This window comes from Arvicanthis niloticus, chromosome 3 (assembly GCF_011762505.2).
Source record: "Arvicanthis niloticus isolate mArvNil1 chromosome 3, mArvNil1.pat.X, whole genome shotgun sequence".
Classification (NCBI taxonomy): Eukaryota; Metazoa; Chordata; class Mammalia; order Rodentia; family Muridae; genus Arvicanthis; species Arvicanthis niloticus.
Genome location: NC_047660.1, coordinates 117,874,097 through 117,894,190, shown reverse-complemented (window position 1 = coordinate 117,894,190; position 20,094 = coordinate 117,874,097). Strand labels below are relative to the sequence as shown.

General features: G+C 42.3%; 2 protein-coding genes across 2 annotated transcripts in view; both read right to left on the bottom strand.

Moving 5' to 3' along the window:
• The window catches only part of LOC117705391 (gamma-crystallin D), a 763,352-nt gene that overhangs the window by 38,249 nt on the left and 705,009 nt on the right, over positions 1 to 20,094 (bottom strand). The gene's annotated exons all lie outside the window — the stretch shown is intronic.
• Positions 45 to 19,593, bottom strand: C3H2orf80 (chromosome 3 C2orf80 homolog). The gene is made up of 9 exons (XM_034498007.2): positions 19,454 to 19,593; positions 16,284 to 16,409; positions 14,695 to 14,776; positions 13,236 to 13,318; positions 10,828 to 10,915; positions 10,384 to 10,455; positions 4,976 to 5,063; positions 4,543 to 4,663; positions 45 to 799 (listed from the first exon to the last, which is right to left on the bottom strand). Exons 2-9 carry the CDS (start codon positions 16,322 to 16,324, stop codon positions 778 to 780), a joined length of 597 nt encoding a protein of 198 aa, XP_034353898.1. The 5' UTR covers positions 16,325 to 16,409; positions 19,454 to 19,593; the 3' UTR covers positions 45 to 777.

Genomic DNA, 20,094 nt, shown 5'->3' with positions numbered 1-20,094 from the left:
CAAGTACAGCTGTGACTAAGCCCCATGTGGAAAGGTCCACAGTGACCTCACCAGCCACAAAATCACTGTTTTCAGAAGAGGTCAACAAACTCCCCTGAGTTTGCATGTGGTACTAAGACCATCAGGCAGGAAGATGGCTAGCCCAGTCGTTAAGAACAGGGACATGGTATGGTGTGTTCTGACATTCATCTGATGAAGCTGTTTGGCTAATGGTTAAGCTGTGTGCCTTGCTGGCACTTGGGAGAGGCTGGAAAAGAACAGCATATCCTGTTTCCCCACTGGTCATCATGTTCTACCCAGAAAGAGCTGGCATCCATTTCTCTTTTCAAACTTTATTGAAATGGAATAAGTTTACATTTTCTCCATTTGAAAGTATGCTAATGAGAAATTGATTTTATTTGTGGTTAAAACTTTGTGAAAAACCACCTCCTTCTCCGGAATTCTATGCTATATTTAATGATACACGTTTATACACGTTTAAAATGTGTATCAAAGCCAGATTGTCTAATCCCACCCAGAAATAGTAACCCCCCTCTGGATGTTCCAGCAGTCTTCCAGGCATACAATGAAATAGCATAGGATAGACACACTTCTTCCTTTTGTCAAAATGCAGGTGTGCAATATGCTTCCAAAAGAAGGAAGCTCAGTGGCAGACATGATAGTCATTGCAGTTTGCATCAAGAGCTGACTGCAGAGAGACAGAGAGCGTGCTGGTGACAGCTGTAGCTTTAAGACTACATCCTGGCTGCTCCTAGAAGCTCTTACACGTCCACGGTGCTAGTCCACGTTTCTAAGTGACCTGCAGAATGAAAGAATGGTTTTGGTACCAGCACATCTGTATAACACAGACACATACACTAGCTTTCTATTGGAGTTAATGTCAAATATCAGATACCAACAGAGAGGGATTAGATAGATATAGATATAAAGAATTTCCATGGAACAGTTCTGAAATATCTGAAAACGAATTGTATTTCTCAACTGAAGGCAGTATGTGATCTCATGTTGGGTCCTTAGAGGGGACATTATCTGGGCAAGTGAAAAAAATGCTGTTTAGGTGATAGATGAGATAAAAGTAGCGATACTTTAGATTCTGAAGTTAATAATTGGTTACTTAAAAGGATGACCTTGCTTTTAGGAGGCACAGAGTAAAATATACAGGGTGCGTTGGTAGGGTATGTACAAGTTTTAATAGCTCAGAAAAGATTATAAACACAGAAAGACATCAGGGGAAATATAGAAAGAGAAAGACATTAAGCTGGTAGGACAAACAGCAACACAGATGTGAATCCGTGTCCTTTGCTCTGTGTCAACATTTCTCTAAGCTTTCAATTATCTTCAAATTAAATTTAAAAAAAAAATTATAAAAGTCAACTTCTTTGGACTAGCGCTACCCAACTCTGTGCCGGTAGCATATCATTTTATATGTTCCATCTATTACTTTGAATTTGCGTTTAGCTACTCCTCTTCCTGTCTGGCTTCCTGGATGCTGTTGGTTCTCCAGGAGTGGGAAGAGAGTGGACAGGTATCTTTCTACACGCCGCGCAGTCTTGGTGATTCTCTGAGCCTTTATATGTACATTAACTCATTTTATTCTTGAAATAACCCTGTAAGGTACCTAGCACATTTTCTTTTATAGAAAAGAAAGAAAAGCATAGGAAGATTAGCTTTCCCAGGGAATAGTGCTCATACTTCAATTAAAATAAGCTACCAGTACAAAAACAATAACCAAACCAACCAACCAAACAAAACAACACTGAAATGTTTCCCAGAAAAGCTGGGAGTGTTAAAAAGGTGTTGTCTTTCTTTTAGTTTGTGATGAAACTCAGTGTCTGGAAATAAAAAGAAAATTATGAAGAAAGATTTGCTACATAAGGGTTTAAAAAATAAAGGAAAAATGAAGAATTCCAAATATATACGATAAGCAATTTCCTCAAATGAAAAACCATAAAAGCATACTTCCAGCCAGGCAGTGGTGGTACATGTTTTTGATCTTAGCATTCGGGAGGCAGAGGCATGTGGGTGTCTAAGTTTGAGGCCAACCTGGTCTACAGAGTGAGTTTCAGGACAGTCAAGGCTACACAGAGAAACCTTGTCTCAAAAATAAAACAACAAAACAACAAAAAGCATACTTTTTATGCATTTAATAAAATATTTACTTTATTTAATTATAATAAACCAGTGGTACATACACATGTATATGTGTAACAGATATTGACATATCATAAGGAGTGTTAACAGCTACTAATTATAAATTATGGAAAAGAATGTAAAAAGAAGAGAATTCTTTTATTTTTTCACTGTAATTTTGATGTGCTATTATTATATTTTATGAAGCGGTTTAAAAAAATATCCAGGAATTGCAAAAATGCCTAAATTATACAAATAATATGCATGAAAAAGAAGGCGCCAGTGGATTTTCTGTTTTCAGGAAGACATCTTGTTGGAAGGGGTTTATTTGAAAATGGGCTTGAATTTAGGAGAACTGGGTTGTGCTCAGAAAGAGGTCTGCTGGTCAGACTAACACCCCAGAGCCACTCACTGTTATTCGATTACCCACAGGAGTTACAAGTCCCCACGGCCTGCACACAAACACACACACACACACACACACACACACACACACACACACACACACACGTGAGATAAGCAGGAAGTGAAAGTTCTGCTGTTGTCAGGAAGCCAACAGCCACTGGTGATTGTGAAAGAAAATATATGAGATGAAATTATATTTAAAGAAACATAACACCCAAATGATGTCTAAAACTCAAATATTTAGAAATATGTTCTTATTACACAGGACTATGCATGAGCCTCAGTGGGTCTATGAACCAGTTCTTGAGATTGGTCTTTGTACAATTATGTTTTGTCCAGATCGTCAGGGTGTGTCTGTGTGTGGTGTGTGCACACTCACAGATGTTCATGTGACCTGTGTCTAGGAGTCTTACAGTTCTTCGGTTGTTGTTTTATTTTGTTTTCCAAAGCCTGCTGTCTCCAAGATCTTTTGAAGGCTGTACTTTATGCACTTCTCCAGAAGCAATGATGTAGCTTGAGAAAGTCCATGTCCTGAAATATTGCAGCAAGTGTCTTCAAAAGAAAACCCAATAGGTGGTTGCTTTCTCAGCTTTACATCTTTAGTGTTAAGGTTTGATACAACCAAATCCAGGAAGTCCCTAAAGCAGCCCCAGTGAGGAGGTTGTATTCCTTTTCTATTTTTAAAAGTGTGTGTGTATGCAGTATGTATGTATGTGTATGTGAGTCTGTGTATGTGTGTATGCATGTGTATGTATGTATGTGTGTATGTGTGTGCATATAGATGTATGTGCATGTATGTATGTATGCATGTGTGTATATGCATGTATATATGTGTGTCTGTGTATGCATGTAGTATACATATATATGTGTATGTATAGTGTGTATATGTGTGTGTATGTGTGGTGTTGGCTATATTTCTAATCAATCAATCCGTTTATTTCTGAAGACTAAACAAGTCTCAAGCACCATATGGTTCAGTTGATTTAACGATGCACACTCAAACGGCATGGCCCAGCAATCGAGTGAATGGAAATTTCATTTTAGGTTCCAACTACAAACACAGACTTGTCACTCAGTTCCAAACTCTTCTATTTCCTACCCCTTGACCCTCCAGCTCATCTGGAATCTTCCATTCTGTGGATCTCTCATCCCTAAAACACCCCAGACTCTCAGCGTCACCTCCGGAGCTCTCCAAACTCAGCTTCTGTTAAGTCGACCAACCCAGTCTCTCTGACTTCTGTTTATTTTCACCTTGTACATGTCTTGAGAACTCAGAGCTGTAGTAAATATGAGGAGGACAGTAAAGGCCACACAATCTCTCTACTTTCCCTCCAGCCCCATCTGTCCCTGAGCTGAGTCTAAATTCTTTCACATAACAGTTGAGGAGTGGGTGGACTGGGCAGAAGAAAGGGCAGGAGTTGGAATGCTATGAAACAAAAAGACAGAATTCTCCTTTGTGGTAAAAAAAATTTTTTTTTATGGTTTTTCGAGACAGGGTTTCTCTGTGTAGCCCTGGCTGTCCTGGAACTCACTCTGTAGACCAGGTTGGCCTCGAACTCAGAAATCCTCCTGTCTCTGCCTCCCAAGTGATGGGATTAAAGGCATGCGCCACCACCGCCCGGCATGGTAAAATTCTCATCTGGAACTTATTAGGTTCAGATACTAAAACAAACCACCCTATCTGATTGAATAAACAGCAGATTCACTTGTGACCAGTAATTTTCAAGTGTTCAAAGATAATCGTGGCTGATGTCTATTCGGGCTTCACCACACCGAGTACCATTCTCACCACTCGCTCCATAATCCCAATTAATCCGTGACTTTAAGAGGTGGGTACCATTATTCTTCTCATTTTGGGGGGGAGGACGAACCTAAGGCACAGAGTGGTTAAGCAGCATGTTCAAAACCACACAGCTGATAAGCGATGAGCTTCATATTCACACCGGGAGCCTTGAACTCCAAATACTCAACTTTCAACACAGCAACGCCATCCATGTTTACTCTTACTTTGTTCTTGGGGTGTGTGTATGAGCGCCTTCTTCGGCAGGATCTCCATTCTGTGCCGTTGCTTTCTTTGTAGAGCTGCTGGTGGCTTTTTTACTCACGGCTCCTCTTCTCAACTTGACACCTGCAGACATAGGCAGTACCACACCTGAGTATAAAACTTAAAAAAGAAATGTGTCCGCCACAGTGTTAGATCTTGTCTTTCTGGGCTGCATTGCCCCCAACTCCCAACCCCCTCGCCAAAGGGTCTAAGCCTTTCTGGTTAGGGAAACGTCGAAGAAGCCTACACGAGGTTGTGAAGGATGCTTTTTTTTTTTTTTTTTTTTTTTTTTAAGATCTCACCAGATAGAAATCTAACCAGTGTTATCATTTAAGCTGTCTGAGTGGGCCCACCGCCTAGTCAACTCTCTCTACATCCAGAAGAGAGCAGGCTTACTCTGTCTCCGGTTGCACTCTGCTGCTCTGGGTGCGGTCAACATGGCAAAAGGGTGCAAGGAGCGGCGGGGCAACGGGGCCTGGGAGACCTGAAAGAAAGAGGATAGTTCCGGTTTACAGCGACATGAGTTTTGTGTGGGGAGCACGTGCTGCCTACAGTACCTGGCGTGTCTCATCTCACCAACCCCAACCCTGGTGAACTGTGTCGATGGGGTACCTAAGAGGCCGGTAAATGTGGTCTTCATGTGCTTGGGTCTCATGACACAGAAGTCCTCTTTGCACAGGACATTCCTCACAGCCCTCTCCTGGCATAGCCATTCCTCTTTTCTGCCCTAGGCTCCTGCTTTTACTTTGCTGTGGAGCTCACATATTCCCTTGTCTGAGTGAAAAACCTGCCCTCACGAGCCCTCACCTGCTCCCGCTACAGGCTGGGAGTTGCTACTTATGCAACTGGAATGTTTCTTTTCTTTTCTTTTCTTTTTTCTTTTTTCTTTTTTTTTAACATACCCTTAACTTTATTAATAATATCTTTATAAAAATATAAATTAAAATTTATGCTTATCTCACTTCGCCCGTTCTCTCTTACCCCTCCAACTCCTCCCATGTCCTTCTGTCTCTAATTGGAAGCCTCTTTTTTAATTATTATTGTTACCTGCCACCGGGTATGGGTGTCACATTGGGTGGCATAGGACTGCTGGCTAGCCCAGCTCTCTCTCTCTCCCTCTCCCTCTCTGTCTCTCTATCTCTTTCTGTCCTATGTGTTCCCAGCTGGCCTCTCTTTCTGTCCTCCTCTGTCCCCCGCCCCACATGCTTGTTTGCCCTCTTGTCTTTGCCTGCCCGTTGTACCCCTTCTCCAGGCTCTCATTCCCCTTCCTTCCCCCAGATAAACCTTGACATGGGCCTGTCAGGCATTCCTGTCTGCCACGCATTATATTTCATAATACCCACACTAAGTTTGGACCCAAACCAGCCACTCAGTAGCACTTCCTGCACCTGATAAAAGCTTTTATGATGTTTGCTTTTACAAACTGCCCCTGGGATGGACCCTAACATAAGAGAGACACCTGCACCAATCTAAGAAACTACTTGGAATAAGACTTTCATTTTGAGTAGGGGTCGAGTAAAGTTTCAGTTCCCAAGACCTCCCTGGGAACTGACATCCTACTTGGCAGAAAGAGACATGTTCTTGGGTAACTGACATCCTGGTTGGTAAGTTAAGACATGAATGTTAGATGACAAGTCCCCTGCCACGGTTGAATACCCCAACCAATAGGGGCAGGATAAGTGTACAACTAAGACACGTTTCTAAGGAAACCTCTTATCCCTAAATCCTGATTGGTGAAATAACTTGACACGGATGTTTGTGGATTTTAGGCTTAAAATCTCTGTAGGAACTTAACTCAGTGTCTCAACCAGCTCCTGAGTCTGGATTTGTGGCCCTGATCGATCAGTTCTGGGAACATATGCTCAATAAACTATCCTTGTCTGACTGAGATAAGTGTTTGTATGGTTTGGGAAGAGACTCCTGGATCGCAACAGGGGACATCAAACTTGGAAGGGGTGGATCTGGGTCTGGGTCCTGTCTGCTTTGCCTCTAGAATCATGATATTTGGTTGTTAATTAGGATGGATATGAATGCTGGCTCTTTTTTCTTCTGGTTTTTGAAATATGTTTTCCTCTGTGCAATAGAGCCTTTTCTGTCTTGCATTCCCTTTGTAGACCAGGCTGGCCTGGAACGCAGAGAGATCCACTTGCCTCTGCCTCCTGAGTGCTGGGACTACAGGCATGCATCACCATGATGACAGACTCAAAGCTAGCTCTTAAAATGGGATGACCTTTGGGAAGACAGAGGAGAGCTGAGGTCTCAGGGTTCTCTGTTCAGCACCCTTATCTCCTCCTACCCACTTTTATTTTCTCTGCCCTTTTTCCTTTGTCCCATTTCTTCCATCAAATGATGCAGAAGAATGTTTTTATCAATAGCTTTATAAGCTTAAGGAATGTTTGTGCTTTTTCTTCAGTTTAAATAAAGTTGGGCATTTTGTATTTATCATCTGGACACAGTTGTAAATAGCCAGTACTTATGTAGAGTCTTTAACTGAATTTTTTCTGGGTCCAGGGTCTTCAACAGAAAAAGAAAACAAACCAAACTGAAAATTGAATTTTCCTTATTATTTTTATTAATAAAAAAAATGGCCATTTAGCAGGAACCTGATCGCTGAGAGCGGACAGTACATGCCTTGCTGCTCTCCTACCACCAGGGGGCAGAAGAGAGTCCTAGAGAAAGCCAACAGGCTGAGCACAGTTCCCACAAGTCCTTTCCAGTTGCCGGAAATTCGTCCCAATCTGATTTGTATTCCACTTGGTTTTAAACTCTGGCTTAGAAATGCTTTCGGTTGTTGCTTAGGAGGCATTTTATCCAAAGGAATTAAAGGGCATTCCGATATAAGTGGTAATTAAAGAACCTTTGATGTCTATTGTCTTTAAACCACTCAGACTTATAATTAAAACTATTATTTTTGAAGTGATGTTAAACCCCAAAAGGCTGTTTTAAAATAGTCCTATAGTTTAATGCTTGAAATGCTACATTGCCACTGAGAGATCCTGCTGGTTCCTCTTCTAAATAGAAGAGAAAGTTTGTGGGTGGAGTCAGCCTGCTACTCTGCACGGGGTGGGTAGGAGCTCTGGTGGGAGGGAGGGGCTGCTAGCATTGCTTCCTCAAACCATAATCCTTTGGGGAATTAGTTAACCCAGATAAGCCACGGTCGCATTGCTAATAATATACATATTTGGTTAGCTATTTAATGTTTCGATACTTAAAGTCTCTATCAGATGTGATTTTGTCCCTAGGACACATTTGACAGTCAGGAGGCGTTTTTTTTTTAACTGTCCCACTGTTGGTATGATTCTGAAGATCGCGGCTACAAACCACTGAGCAGAGATTCTTTGGTGACTGAACGAGTGATCCAGAGGACAAGCACATAAGCAGGATGGCCTCCTGTTTTAGCTCCATTACGTAGGCTGCACTTAGCCCAGCTGCTCAGACATCGACATTTTCAAATGATGCAAATGAATGATGACCTGACCCCACCAAACCAGGAAGTCACATTCGGAATCTCTTTCAGAATGAAGCACTGGAACTGAGATTCAATCACCCAATCAGTGTGACTGACACCTCCCCAAAACTAGAAGAGAAAATCTAAGTGAAAACAGCAAGCAGGGCTCAGGTTTGGGGCATATTTAGTGAAGGAGAGAGAAGATAGCAAGCAAAGAGAAGGCAGCAGTGAACACGCAGAATCTAGGCAGGGTGGTGTGTGGAGCCAGAACACCACAAAAGCAGGCCTTTCTTCAACTTAAACAAAAAAGCTGCTTAGGGGGGCTGGAGAGATGGCTCAGCCATTAACAGCACTGCTTGCTTTCCCAGGAGACATAGTCAATTCCCAGGACCCACATGGCAGCTCACAACTGTCTATAACTCTAGTTCCAGGGAATCTGGCACTCTCATGCCGACATACATGCAGTCGAAACACCAATGCACATAAAATAAAAAATAAATAAATCATAGAAATCAAATCAGGTCAGGTGGCATTCACTTGCATTTCAAAAAACAAATATCAAAGAAAACAAAAAAAGGTTTAGTTTCGTAAGTGCACCAGTCAAGATAAGCCTTGATACAGAATAGAAGATCTATGTAAGACAAGGCACCTTGCCCAACTTGCTCACTGCGGAATCCGTGACATTCAATTACATATTGTGAAAGAGCAAAGGAATGAGCAGTAAGCTGTACAGTGACCAGGGAGAAATCTGTAGTACCTTCAGGACTTGAAGAATGTGGATCTCAGCAAGAGTAAGGTGCTAAGAAGTTGGTTTCAAAACCATAAGACATAGTAAACACTTGACTATGGGGGTGAATGAGGTAGGCACTTGAACTTCTGTGACCCATTGTTCATACAGTCTAGTCTGCAGGTATAAGAACAGGAGATAAATAATTGTCCTGTGTCTATGGCACTGGTTTCCTTCTGAATCCTTCAAAACTGTTTTGTGATTGTGAGCCATTACTTAAACACTGCGGTCTGTGGGTGTAAGAATAGGAGATAATTGTCCTGTGTCTATGGCCTTGACCCTGCCCTGGCCTCTTTCTGAATCTTTCCAAGCTGCCTTATGGTTGTGACCCGTTGCTTGTATACTGTTGTCTACAGGTAAAAGAAACAGGTGGGCACTTGTCCTGTGGTTGTGTTCATGGCTCTGGCCCTGCACCTGACTACCTTTTAATCGAGATGGGAGACATTACAAGGAAGAAGGTCAGGGGTGAGCATGCTGGTTCAGCTTCCTTTACCCCGGTCCCGCCCCACCCCACCCCTACCCCTGCCACCCACCTGGACCATAGAAGTTTCCAGTGGTAAGGGGATCATACCCAGTATTTAAATTCTTACTGAGTCAATGGAACTGGCTTGAAAATCATTCAGAATACTTTATTTTCTCAAATACTGGACCTCATGCAGCCCAGGCTAGCCTGTATTCCCTATGTTGAACTCCTGATGCTCCTGCTTCCCTTGCCTAAGAGCTGGGATTATATGTGTGTCACAAGCCTTATGGATCTGGTCTTCATTCTGCGTGGAAGAATACATCAATCCAGTGGCGGAGTGTGGCTTGCTAGTCCACGTTACTGAAAGCCGGAGTGAGAAAGTATGGTGAGCAGGGCCACGGGATCAGCACTCTGAGCCTATGCTCTCTGCTGCCAGACACAGCCTTCCACAAAACTACTCTTCTTAGAAGGAGCCACTGTAGAAGCATGTGTGACTCAATTAAGATGTGATTGCTTCCGGTTTTTACCTTTATTAAAAGTACAATTATTTATTCAGGAGTGGGATGGGCAGTTGTGTGTGCACAAGTATTCATGTGGAGGTCAGAGGGCAGCTTCCAGGAGTGTGTTTTCTCCTTCCATTGCATAGATTAGGGGAATTGAATCAGGGAGTCAGGATTGACTGCAGGGGCCTTTGCTTGCTGAGCAATCTCAATATCTTGGTTTTGGCTTTTTGACATAAAATTGTTATTTATCTGGTGCCTGAAAAATATATTATTATAAATGTATATGCTAAATAATCTCACTCAGGGGCTGCTAATTATAGTTCAGTGGTAGAATGGATGCTTAGCATGTGCAAGACTCTGAGTAGAGTCCCCAGCAAAATGTACACACACACATACACACACACACACACACACACAGAGAGAGAGAGAGAGAGAGAGAGAGAGAGAGAGAGAGAGAGAGAGAGAGAGAGAGAAATACATGCACATAAAGAGATATGTGTACATATCTGCGTTTGTGGCTTGGAATATATGGTAGAGCACTTGCTTAGCCCATATACAGGCCCATATACATCTCTGGTATTAATAGTCCCATATCACACTTACCTTGGTAGAATCAGGACTAGCAGAAGAATTGGCCCCATAAATTTTAAGGACTTCTTCAATTGGGATACTGTTCTGTGAAATAAAAACAATGTATTGCTCTTTTGTGCCTTTTTCTTTGTTATAAGACAAAGTTCCTGCAGCTCCAGTGGGTCGAGTGTGGTGTGAGGCAGCACAGAAACTACATGATAATTTCCAAATTAATGGGTAAACACATTTTCTAGACACTCCTGTATCTCATCCTTTTATTCCCCTCTCATCTCCCATAAATAGTTTTGCAATATGGTATGGAAGTCAAATTTTTCATTATACACTTAAAGTACTAAATTTTACTGTTAGTAAATCCAAGGCATTTAGAGGCGATATTAAAAACATGTAAGTTTGCACTAGAACCGAATGATCTTAGAAGACACTAAGTGTGCACATATACAGTGCTCCTTCTCTTACCATTAAGACTCCAGCATAAGATGATAAGATCAGTGCTTCTCGCTCTTTTCGGTTTGGATATACAGGTCTGACATGAAGTGGTGCTCTCCTAAGGGAGAAGAGTTGGGGGCGATGTGTGTGAGTGTGTGCGTGCACATGCGCATGGAGAACAGAGGTCAACCTCAGATGTCATCCTCTGGAGCCTCCCACCTTGGAATTTTTGAGTTAGGGACTCTCACTGGGACCTGGGATTCACCAAGTAGGTTAGGCTGGCTTTGCCTCTTCAGTGCCATGATTATAAATTTGTACCACGTCACCCAATATTTTGTGTCGGTGTTGAGGATCAAATTCAGGCCCCCTTGCTTACACAGTAGATGCTCATGGATCCTCTACTTTCCCAGCTCCTATTCTTCTTCCCTCTGACACAAGCTAAGGTATGACACTAATCCATAAGTAATCAGCAATGGCTGTGTGTTACCCACTTTTAAAATAGGATTAACATGATTGATTTTCTGATGATGAAACATACACTTTGAATTTTGTTTCATTTTATTTTATTTTATTTTATTTTATTTTATTTTATTTTTGAGACAGGATCTCTTTGTGTAGCCCTGGCTGTCCTGGAACTCACTCTGTAGACCAAGGTGGCCTCAAACTCAGAATCTACCTGCCTCTGCCTCCGGAGTGCTGGGATTAAAGGCGTGCACCACCACCAACCAGTGGTACTTTGAATTTTTAATTTTCCAACCAAGTGATGTATTTTTCTTCTTTGTTAGTTCTCACTAAAGCTGTTATGAATGTCAACGACTCCTATAGTAAGTGGTTATGGCTTTGCTAGCAGGTATTCACCTGCTTCTCCTCCTCATCTGCTTAGGAGGACCTGTTTTACTTTACTGTAAGCTTGGAGACCTGTAGGGAGGTTAAAAATACTCTAGATTCTGAGACTGAGTCTTGTCAGAGTGTTCCATGGCCAGACAAACCAGGAACCAGAGACACTGAGACATGTCCTGTTTGTCTGTTGTTTATTTAAATCCATTTGAATTGAACCTTGTTATGAAGTGAACAGACACTAGTAATGTCCATGCAGAAGAAAGATACTGGAGGTAGAACCTGGTAGCAGCTAGTGAGGTTAAAAAAAAAATCATGTTTCCTTGGTGTGCTTATGTGTGTGTGGGGGGGGTGGGGTCAGAGAGTGGGGCTAGTGCTTGCTTCACTGTGAAGCTCCTGTGAGGGTCAGAGGGAGCTCGGTCTTTCCTCCCACCATGTGAGTCCAAGGAATTGAACTCAGATAGTCAGACATGTTGGCAAGTTGTTCGCCCAGTGAGACACCTCACCAGCCTGAAATTTAAATTCCCAAAAGTCCAAGTCACAGACTTTTCAGATGTAGAGGCAAATCAAACCTACCCCTGCCACCTCCTCTCTCCCTGCTCTCTCGCTTCCACCCTACCCCTTGCACTTGGTCCTTCCTTAAGGCTGTTCAAACTGGATTTTCTGCTTATTACTGTCAGTTCCTCGCCTGGAGCTTGAGCCAGGAGTGAGGAAGAGAAACAATATCCGGACTTCGGACTGAGCTATTTGATCCTGCCTCTCAGGTCCCTGCCCTGAGCGGTGGACTGAATCTGCTGAGTCACTACACTTGAAGGAAAATGCTGATAATCTTGGGGAGGAAATGATCCCACAAACCCAAGTGCTGACATGCTCCAGAAACTGTGAAATAGTCCTTGGGAAGCAATTTCAGTCTTCACCTACAGAACTGACCAGCATGGAGCTTGTCAACAATATAGTGAAGTCCTGCTTCTCAGGAAAGGCATCCCGTGCAGGACGTTTTTAAAAACTTGGCAGAAACCAATGATAACAAATACAAAATATTCTGAACATACCTATGAAGTCCCCAAACCACAGCTCTAGTGTGTCTTCAGGCTTCTGGCTGAAGGAGGAAGTTTGCTCTGTGTTTCTACATCAGAGGGCCTCATAGGAAGATGCCAGACAGGGCTGGAACCTGCTCCATCAATCAGAGTCATGGTTTAAAAGGAAAAACCACAAGGGCAGAGGAGATGGCTCAGGAGGAAAAGCGCTTTCCTTGTGTAAGCATGAGGACCTGAGTGTGGATCCTTCCCCCATCACCCATATAAAGATCTGGGTCATGGTGGCACAGCCTGCAATCCTAGTGCCAGGGAGATAGAGTCAGAGACAGGAGGCTCCCTGGAGCTTGCTAAACAGCTAGGCTTGCAAGTGGTGAACTCAAGATTCAGTGGGAGAGAAACCTTATTTCAAAAATAAGATGAAGAGTGACAAAGGAAAACATTGACCTCTGACCTCTGCATACACTCACAACCATACATAGGAACACATGTTCATACATATTTTCCTGTCCACACTAAATAAATAAATAGAGTAAAAAGAAAAGCAAGAAACCCATTTCAACTTACACTTTCTCCCACTGGAGCCAAGCTGAGTTTTCTGAGCGATCAAGCCATTGATTAGCAACAGTGATGGCCAAGTCATAGTGGGCCTGGAAGCAGGAAGTAGAAAGCAGGGCAGTCGGTTGAGACCTTGGCAAAGCAACTCCCTGAATTGCTAAGCCTGTCAAGTTTCAATTGTGTGTGTGTGTGTGTGTGTGTGTGTGTGTGTGTAAATCTCTATTTATAGCTTGATGTTCAGCTTGATATGTTTCAGAATCTTGCTGTGTGTAGTCCAGAATAGAAAAAAAAAAAAAAACCCTCAACAGGGAATTGGGGGATGTGGCCTCCCCCTGGGATTTCCAGTATATTATTTCCAGTATATTCTTGGGTAAGTAGCTGACAAGCATTGGGTCTCTGTCTCCTTAAGTTTTAAAAAAGGCAAAAGAAGAAGGCAGGGAAAGAAAGCCACAGAGAACAATTTCTAATCCTGTGTATTGTTGCAGGACACAGCAGGAGCAATACACACCTGCTACAAAACTAAGAGTCAATTTGCGAGTTGATTCTTATTACAGCGATGGCCTTTTCCCTGGTCGTTTGTAAGTTCTTTACTTAGTAAGCTTGTTTACCACTTACTAGAAACATTTTCTTTCCAGCCCCATATCCAGGGAAGCAAAGGTTTGTTTAAGGTTCTAAGAATTCCTCCATCATGTAATGACACTCTTCAAGGACTGAACTAAAGTAAAATGTCAACTTAAATAATAAATAAAGGTTTTGAGCCCTGGTCATTCTGCTGAAACCTCATCTGGAGTTTGATGCCTGGGTTAGTCACACTGGTCATGCTCATTAGAAACACAAACCCGACCTTGACCTCCAGAATAAAAATGGTGCTGTAACAATACCTCATTAAAATTTGAGAAGTACGGTTCGGTTCTGATCTGTTTGATGTGTGCACGCAGAAAGGCCGGCTTAGCTACAAACTTGGCTTTACTCGGAGGGAAACTGAGAAGAGACACAGGCTTCTTAGCACGAGGATAGCACATGGGCAGGGTGTAAACTGAGTTCACTGATTTCTTTTGGATTAAATCTTTTTGAGGTTTCTTCTCTAATTTTTGGGTATCGAGCTAGCAGAACTTCACATGAATAACACAATGGATTCTCAGATAGTGTATCACTTTGCCTTCTCCACTAATGCCAATAGTGGTAAGTGCTTAGAGCTGAGAATGACCCTATTGCTAATTTTGTCAATTTGTGAATTAACATTTTATCTTGCAGTCATTTGTTTTTTATATCTTTTCCTGACTATATTTATTTTCTCATTTTCTTTTGACTTCCTATTTAGTGGGTGATGATGATCATAGAGACAACCTTAGGATGAGACAGGATGTGTGCATGTGTGCGGGTGTGTTAGTTACATACGCATTTGATACCTGTCCTGTCCCGTATCACACAGAGAATGCAATGGGAGTTGAACCATGACTTGGTTTACCATATCATCTAGAAAGGTGAGTTGGCCTCTTCCTTTAGGATCAAATTCATTTTCCCGAAGTCTGATTCCAATATACTCTCCCCTTAAAAGCAAGAGAGCAGCATTGAACTATTGGGAACAAGGTAGGGTTCCATCCTCAGATAGAGGCTTTCTTCCTGATGCCCCCTGAACTCCCCCCCCCCCCGCCCAGACAAAAATGCAACAAAAGTCAGTCATGGTCTAGTAGCTATTAATACTCAATTGGCTTACACAGTGATCTCCAAAGGCTTCAGGCTTAAAATATCTCATCACAATGAACATAAATCACATTTATCTTAAAATTAAACACAGTATTAGAATAATGTACAGTAAAAAAAAAAAAAAAAAAAAAAGGAAGGATTCAAAATGCCAACATACAGAAAAGATTTTTGCAAGAGAAGGTCTAAGATCCATTGTGTAAAATAAAGATTTCCTGCCAGGCATGGTGGTGCACGCCTTTAATCCCAACACTCAGGAGATAGAAGCAGGCACACCTATTGTGGGGATTTGTACTCTAAGAAGAGGCCATGACATAAAAACATACAGTTTTTGTAAAATTTCCCACAGAACACACTAGCATTAGGCATTCTGCCGGAAGTTAGCATGTGCAGCAAAAAAACTATTTACTTATTTATTTATTTATTATTCATTCAATTATCCTTTTGAGATAGGGTCTCTATGAGTCATGGCTATCCCAGAATTGTGTAGACCAGGCTAGCCTCAATTCATAGAGATCCACATGCCTTTGCCTCCCAAGGGATTAAAGGCATCACACCCATTCTTGTCAGAGTTGGCATTCTTGTTGTTTTTTTGTTGTTGTCTTTTAAACTACTGTTTGTTTTTGTTATTGTTGCTATCTTAGTGTCCAAACACATATGAGTAAGCATGAATGAATTTTATACATGTCTATTCTAGAATTTCTTAAAGACTTAGTAAAGACATTCACTGTCATAGCAAAGGACATTTGATGGTATCCACGAGAAGATCTTTGCTGAAAAATATATTCTTGTGCCAACAATGTATACAAAATAAAATATGCTTTCCTCTTGTTATATGATCCGTGATTTTTTTTTCATCACTATTTGGAAAGTACCCAGTTGAAGAAAAATTGCATGGGATGGGGAAAATTTATGGGAAACTTGATCTTTTCTTTATTTGTCAGGAAAGTTCAGAAGTCAAAAAAAAAAAAATGGAAATGGATCATTTGGTTGCTAAGCTTGGCCATAAAAGCATCAGATGCTGGGCCCTCAGGCACAGCTAGGGATCTATATCTTTTGCCAGTAAGTGGTGCCCATTACGGTGGTTCATCCTGTCCCCTAGGCTGTAAGGGGTGTCTTGCACATACATGCTCCTGCAGGAACATGTTCCCAAGAGATCCTGCATCCTGCCCTGTACCACATGTGCCTGCATGGCAGGAGACAGAAACTAAAGCATCTGCTGGCTTTCTCCCACAGAAACAGAACAGAGGGATCCCTCCTTAGCTTTTTGTCCACCTGCCAATACACAGACCATCCGTGAGAGCATTAGAAACGCAAGGGTCAGAAACGAAAGTTATTCTCGGCAGTACTCACAGCAGCCTTTTCACCTCCTGCTTCACAAGCCTCCTTTCCATGACAGAAGGCTGTGACTGTGCAGCTAACTGCAGCTTGATATCCACCGGTAGCCTTTAGGAAGAGCAATTTCTGCAAGCCTAGAAACTACAGCAGCAAATCAGAGGGGATATGAATTAGAGATGCTGTTGCTACAAATACCAGTCATGGAGTTTGAGGCTGTGGAAGGGATCCAAGACCATCCAAAATTCAGGCTTCTTACCCAGCAAGTTTCAAGCAGAAAGTGACCTGGAGGCTAGCCCTGAACCTTGTGTCCATCTGAGAGATTATTCCTTTCAATTTTTAATTAAAAAATAAGCTTATTAACTAACTCATTTTTGTGTGTGCATATGAGTGCAGGTGTGCATGAGCTATGGCACATTTGTAGCTGTTGGAGGACAAGTGTCAGGAGTTGGTTCTCTCATGATACCATGTGGGATCCAGCAATAGAGTGCAGGTCCTGAGGTCTGAGTTTTAGTATTTTGACCTGCTGAGCTGTCTCACTCCCCCTTTCAAGTTTTCCTCACAGTCAGTGTGTGTGTGCTTCCTCACAGTACTCTACGTTGCAAAACAGAGATGGTTTCTGGACAAGGCTCTTTGGGCAGAACCACCCTAACACACTGACTTGTGATCTGAACACACTGGAAGTGTCCTGTGTGTGGTCAACTCGGTGACTGCCAGTGAGTTCACAACAGAGAAACAGCTCATGATGGAACTGTTTGTGGCCTTATGGGAAGTCACTTCCCATAGCTGGGAGGTCATGTGACAGTCCACACAACAGTAGCAAGTGTGTCTTTCTTCAGTGCCCACCTTTACTTTGAACTGGAAATCAAAGACAAGATTATGGGATCAAAGACACTCTGAAGTGACACACGCACAAATTGTTACTAAGAAATGAAGGAACTCAGCAACAAATATGACTATAAACCAAACCCATCAGCATCATTTGCATTCATTTAAAAAGATTTAGAGCATTTTATGATGGCAAGTTTGACGAATGATCATGGCTGAATTACTATGATTAGATATTAGGGAAAATGCTATTCTGATGTTTTTGTAAAATTGTTTTCTGGATGAGATGAAACATTTAAATGAGATAAACGTTTAAACATTAAACTTTAAACTATACGTTAAAGTAAAGTATATTTCCCTTCATAATTTGAGTAGCCTTACCTAACTTGCTGAAAGCCTTGACTGAACAAGAACTAACCTTTCCTAGCAAGAAGGAAGTCTACCAGAAGACAGCTTAGACTCTGACTGCTGTTCTTGCTGTGGTCTCTGGGTTGTGCACCTCCTCCATCACATTCAGAGTGACCACACCTCACACTCATGGGAACAGAGATTTTTTTTTCTCACTCTCAGTCTCTGTCTCTGCCTTTTTCCTACTTGTGGTAGTTCTGTAGCTGTCTTAATACAAACTGCGCGCACGCGCACACACACACACACAAATACACATGCAGACGCAGACACAGACACACACACACACACAAATACACATGCAGACACAGACACACACACACACACACAAATACACATGCAGACGCAGACACAGACACACACACACACACACAAATACACATGCAGATGCAGACACAGACACACACACACACACCACACCTTCCTGGTTTTGTTTCCCTGAAGAAGACTGACTATAAATGCAACAAAAATATTGACAGACTCCTTAAATTGCCACATCCCAGCGGTGCCTTAAAATTCTTACTTTGAAGATAAATGGAAAGACAACTTGGCAGACAATCGTAGCTCATGATCACAGAGTTTCGTTTGAGTTGGTCTCTAACAATAAGGAGAGAGCAAGCAGGCTGACACTGACTTGAATGAGTTCTTCATCAGGGTGATTGATTACGATGGTTCTTCCTGTTGCAGCCTCTGCTTCAGCCTGGGCTAGAGAGGACTTTAGGCATGAAAAGGTGACGGAGCACTGCATAGATGGATTAATTCCAAAGACACTGCTATTGCTCTGATCAGGAGAGCCAGGAGAGTATGCTTGCTGCCAGTTAGAAAGGAGGTCTCATGGTCTAGAGGAAGAAAAGCCCTGACATAGGGAAGCCAGGGACTGGGATGTGGCATCCCCTCTACAATGGATTGGTGTGACCATGGTCAAGTGGCTTGGCTCTCAGTCTCTGGTATCACAAAAAAAAAAACAAAAAACCGTATGTATGTATGTATGTATGTATGTATGTATGTATGTATACTTAACTTTACCCTGATATTCTATCACTCCAGTATGGCTGGAATATGTTAAAATTCTTTTAATTCAATAATTTATAAAAGCACATGTTCATAAGATTTTGCCGTATTCCAGTTCCTGACTAGAAAGTGGGCTTGATTTCTTAGCCGGAGCAGGCTCAGTGCCTTGGCAGAAAGCAGGAGCATTAGCTTTGGAGCCTAAAAAGCAAAAAGTCTTAGCATTTACTTTAATTCCTGCCTTATAGTTCTGAGCAGGCCCTTTGAATTTCAAACTTACGTATTATAAGCTTGTGTCAGCTTTCTCTTAGCACTCCTACCCCAATGTGGTATAATTTCCAAAGATATACCATATTTGTAGTATTTTAGGTATTAAAAATATGCTTACCACATCTAGGCATGGCTAACTAAAGAACTCATTTACAGTCATTTGTCAGCTCTGCCTGGTTGAGAGAGGGCCATCTGCATAGACGATTCATTCAGTTAGAGCTGATTTTTGCCTGACAGAGTTTGGCATTGGAAAGTGGTCAGCTGCCTCAACCTCTAGCTTTTTCTTTCTTTTTCTTTTCTTTCTTTCTTTTCTTTTCTTTTTTCTTTTTTTTCTTTTCTTTTCTTTTTTTTTTTTTTTTGAGACAGGGTTTTTCTGTGTGGCCCTGGCTGTCCTGGAACTCACTCTGTAGACCAGGCTGGCCTTGAACTCAGAAATCTGCCTGCCTCTGCCTCCCAAGTGCTGAGATTAAAGGCGTGTGCCACCACCGCCCGGCTCTAGCTTTTTCAAGACACCAAACCCCCAAAAGTCACAACCCCCATAGTTTAAGGAATCCTGGGAACTATGGAATATCTGCATATTGCAAATAGGTCCCCTCTCCACAATCTTGTCATGGTGATATAGATCTCAGCTATGTGATGGTGCAGGCTCTTAACAAATCCCAACCCCATTGTCTCACCAGCTGGAGGCTGATCCCAGCACTTCTGTTCTCTTCAGTACCTGCAGGCAGCTTTGAGCAGGCTTGAGCTGGTGCTTAAAAGATGCTTAAAATCACCCTGAACACAGATGCTTCTGCTTGGTTGCTAGGGAACTGTGGCTGGATGAAAATAGTTTTATAAACATCTTCATGTTTCCTCCCATGTACATATGAAGGGGGGCGCGTGTATATCTGAGACAGACTGTGACCATGACCTTTGGTTCACATATCTTTTCACCTGAGTAGGCATAGGTGTGCCAGCTAAATGATTAAACAGAAAACTGAGACGAGAAGAGGAGGCCACTTCCCCAGGTTTTCTTTGCTCTCTCCCATTTTCCTTTCTTCGTTTCCAAACTAGCATTTGGCTACAGCTGGAGGAATCAGAGAATCAGCAAGGGTTTCTGGAAGAAGCCCCTGGAATTGTGGCTCCTTCATACTTAGGGTACCTCAAGCAACCTTCTGGGGTGACTCGGCTCAGTGGCTTTGAACATAGAGCAACGAAAAACCTTAGAAACCACCTCCTGTGGCCAAAACACCATGTTCTGCTTAGTTTTTGAACAACTAGACACCGACTAGAGTCATCTGGGAAGAAGGAACCTTAGTTGATCGGTTGCTTTCACCAG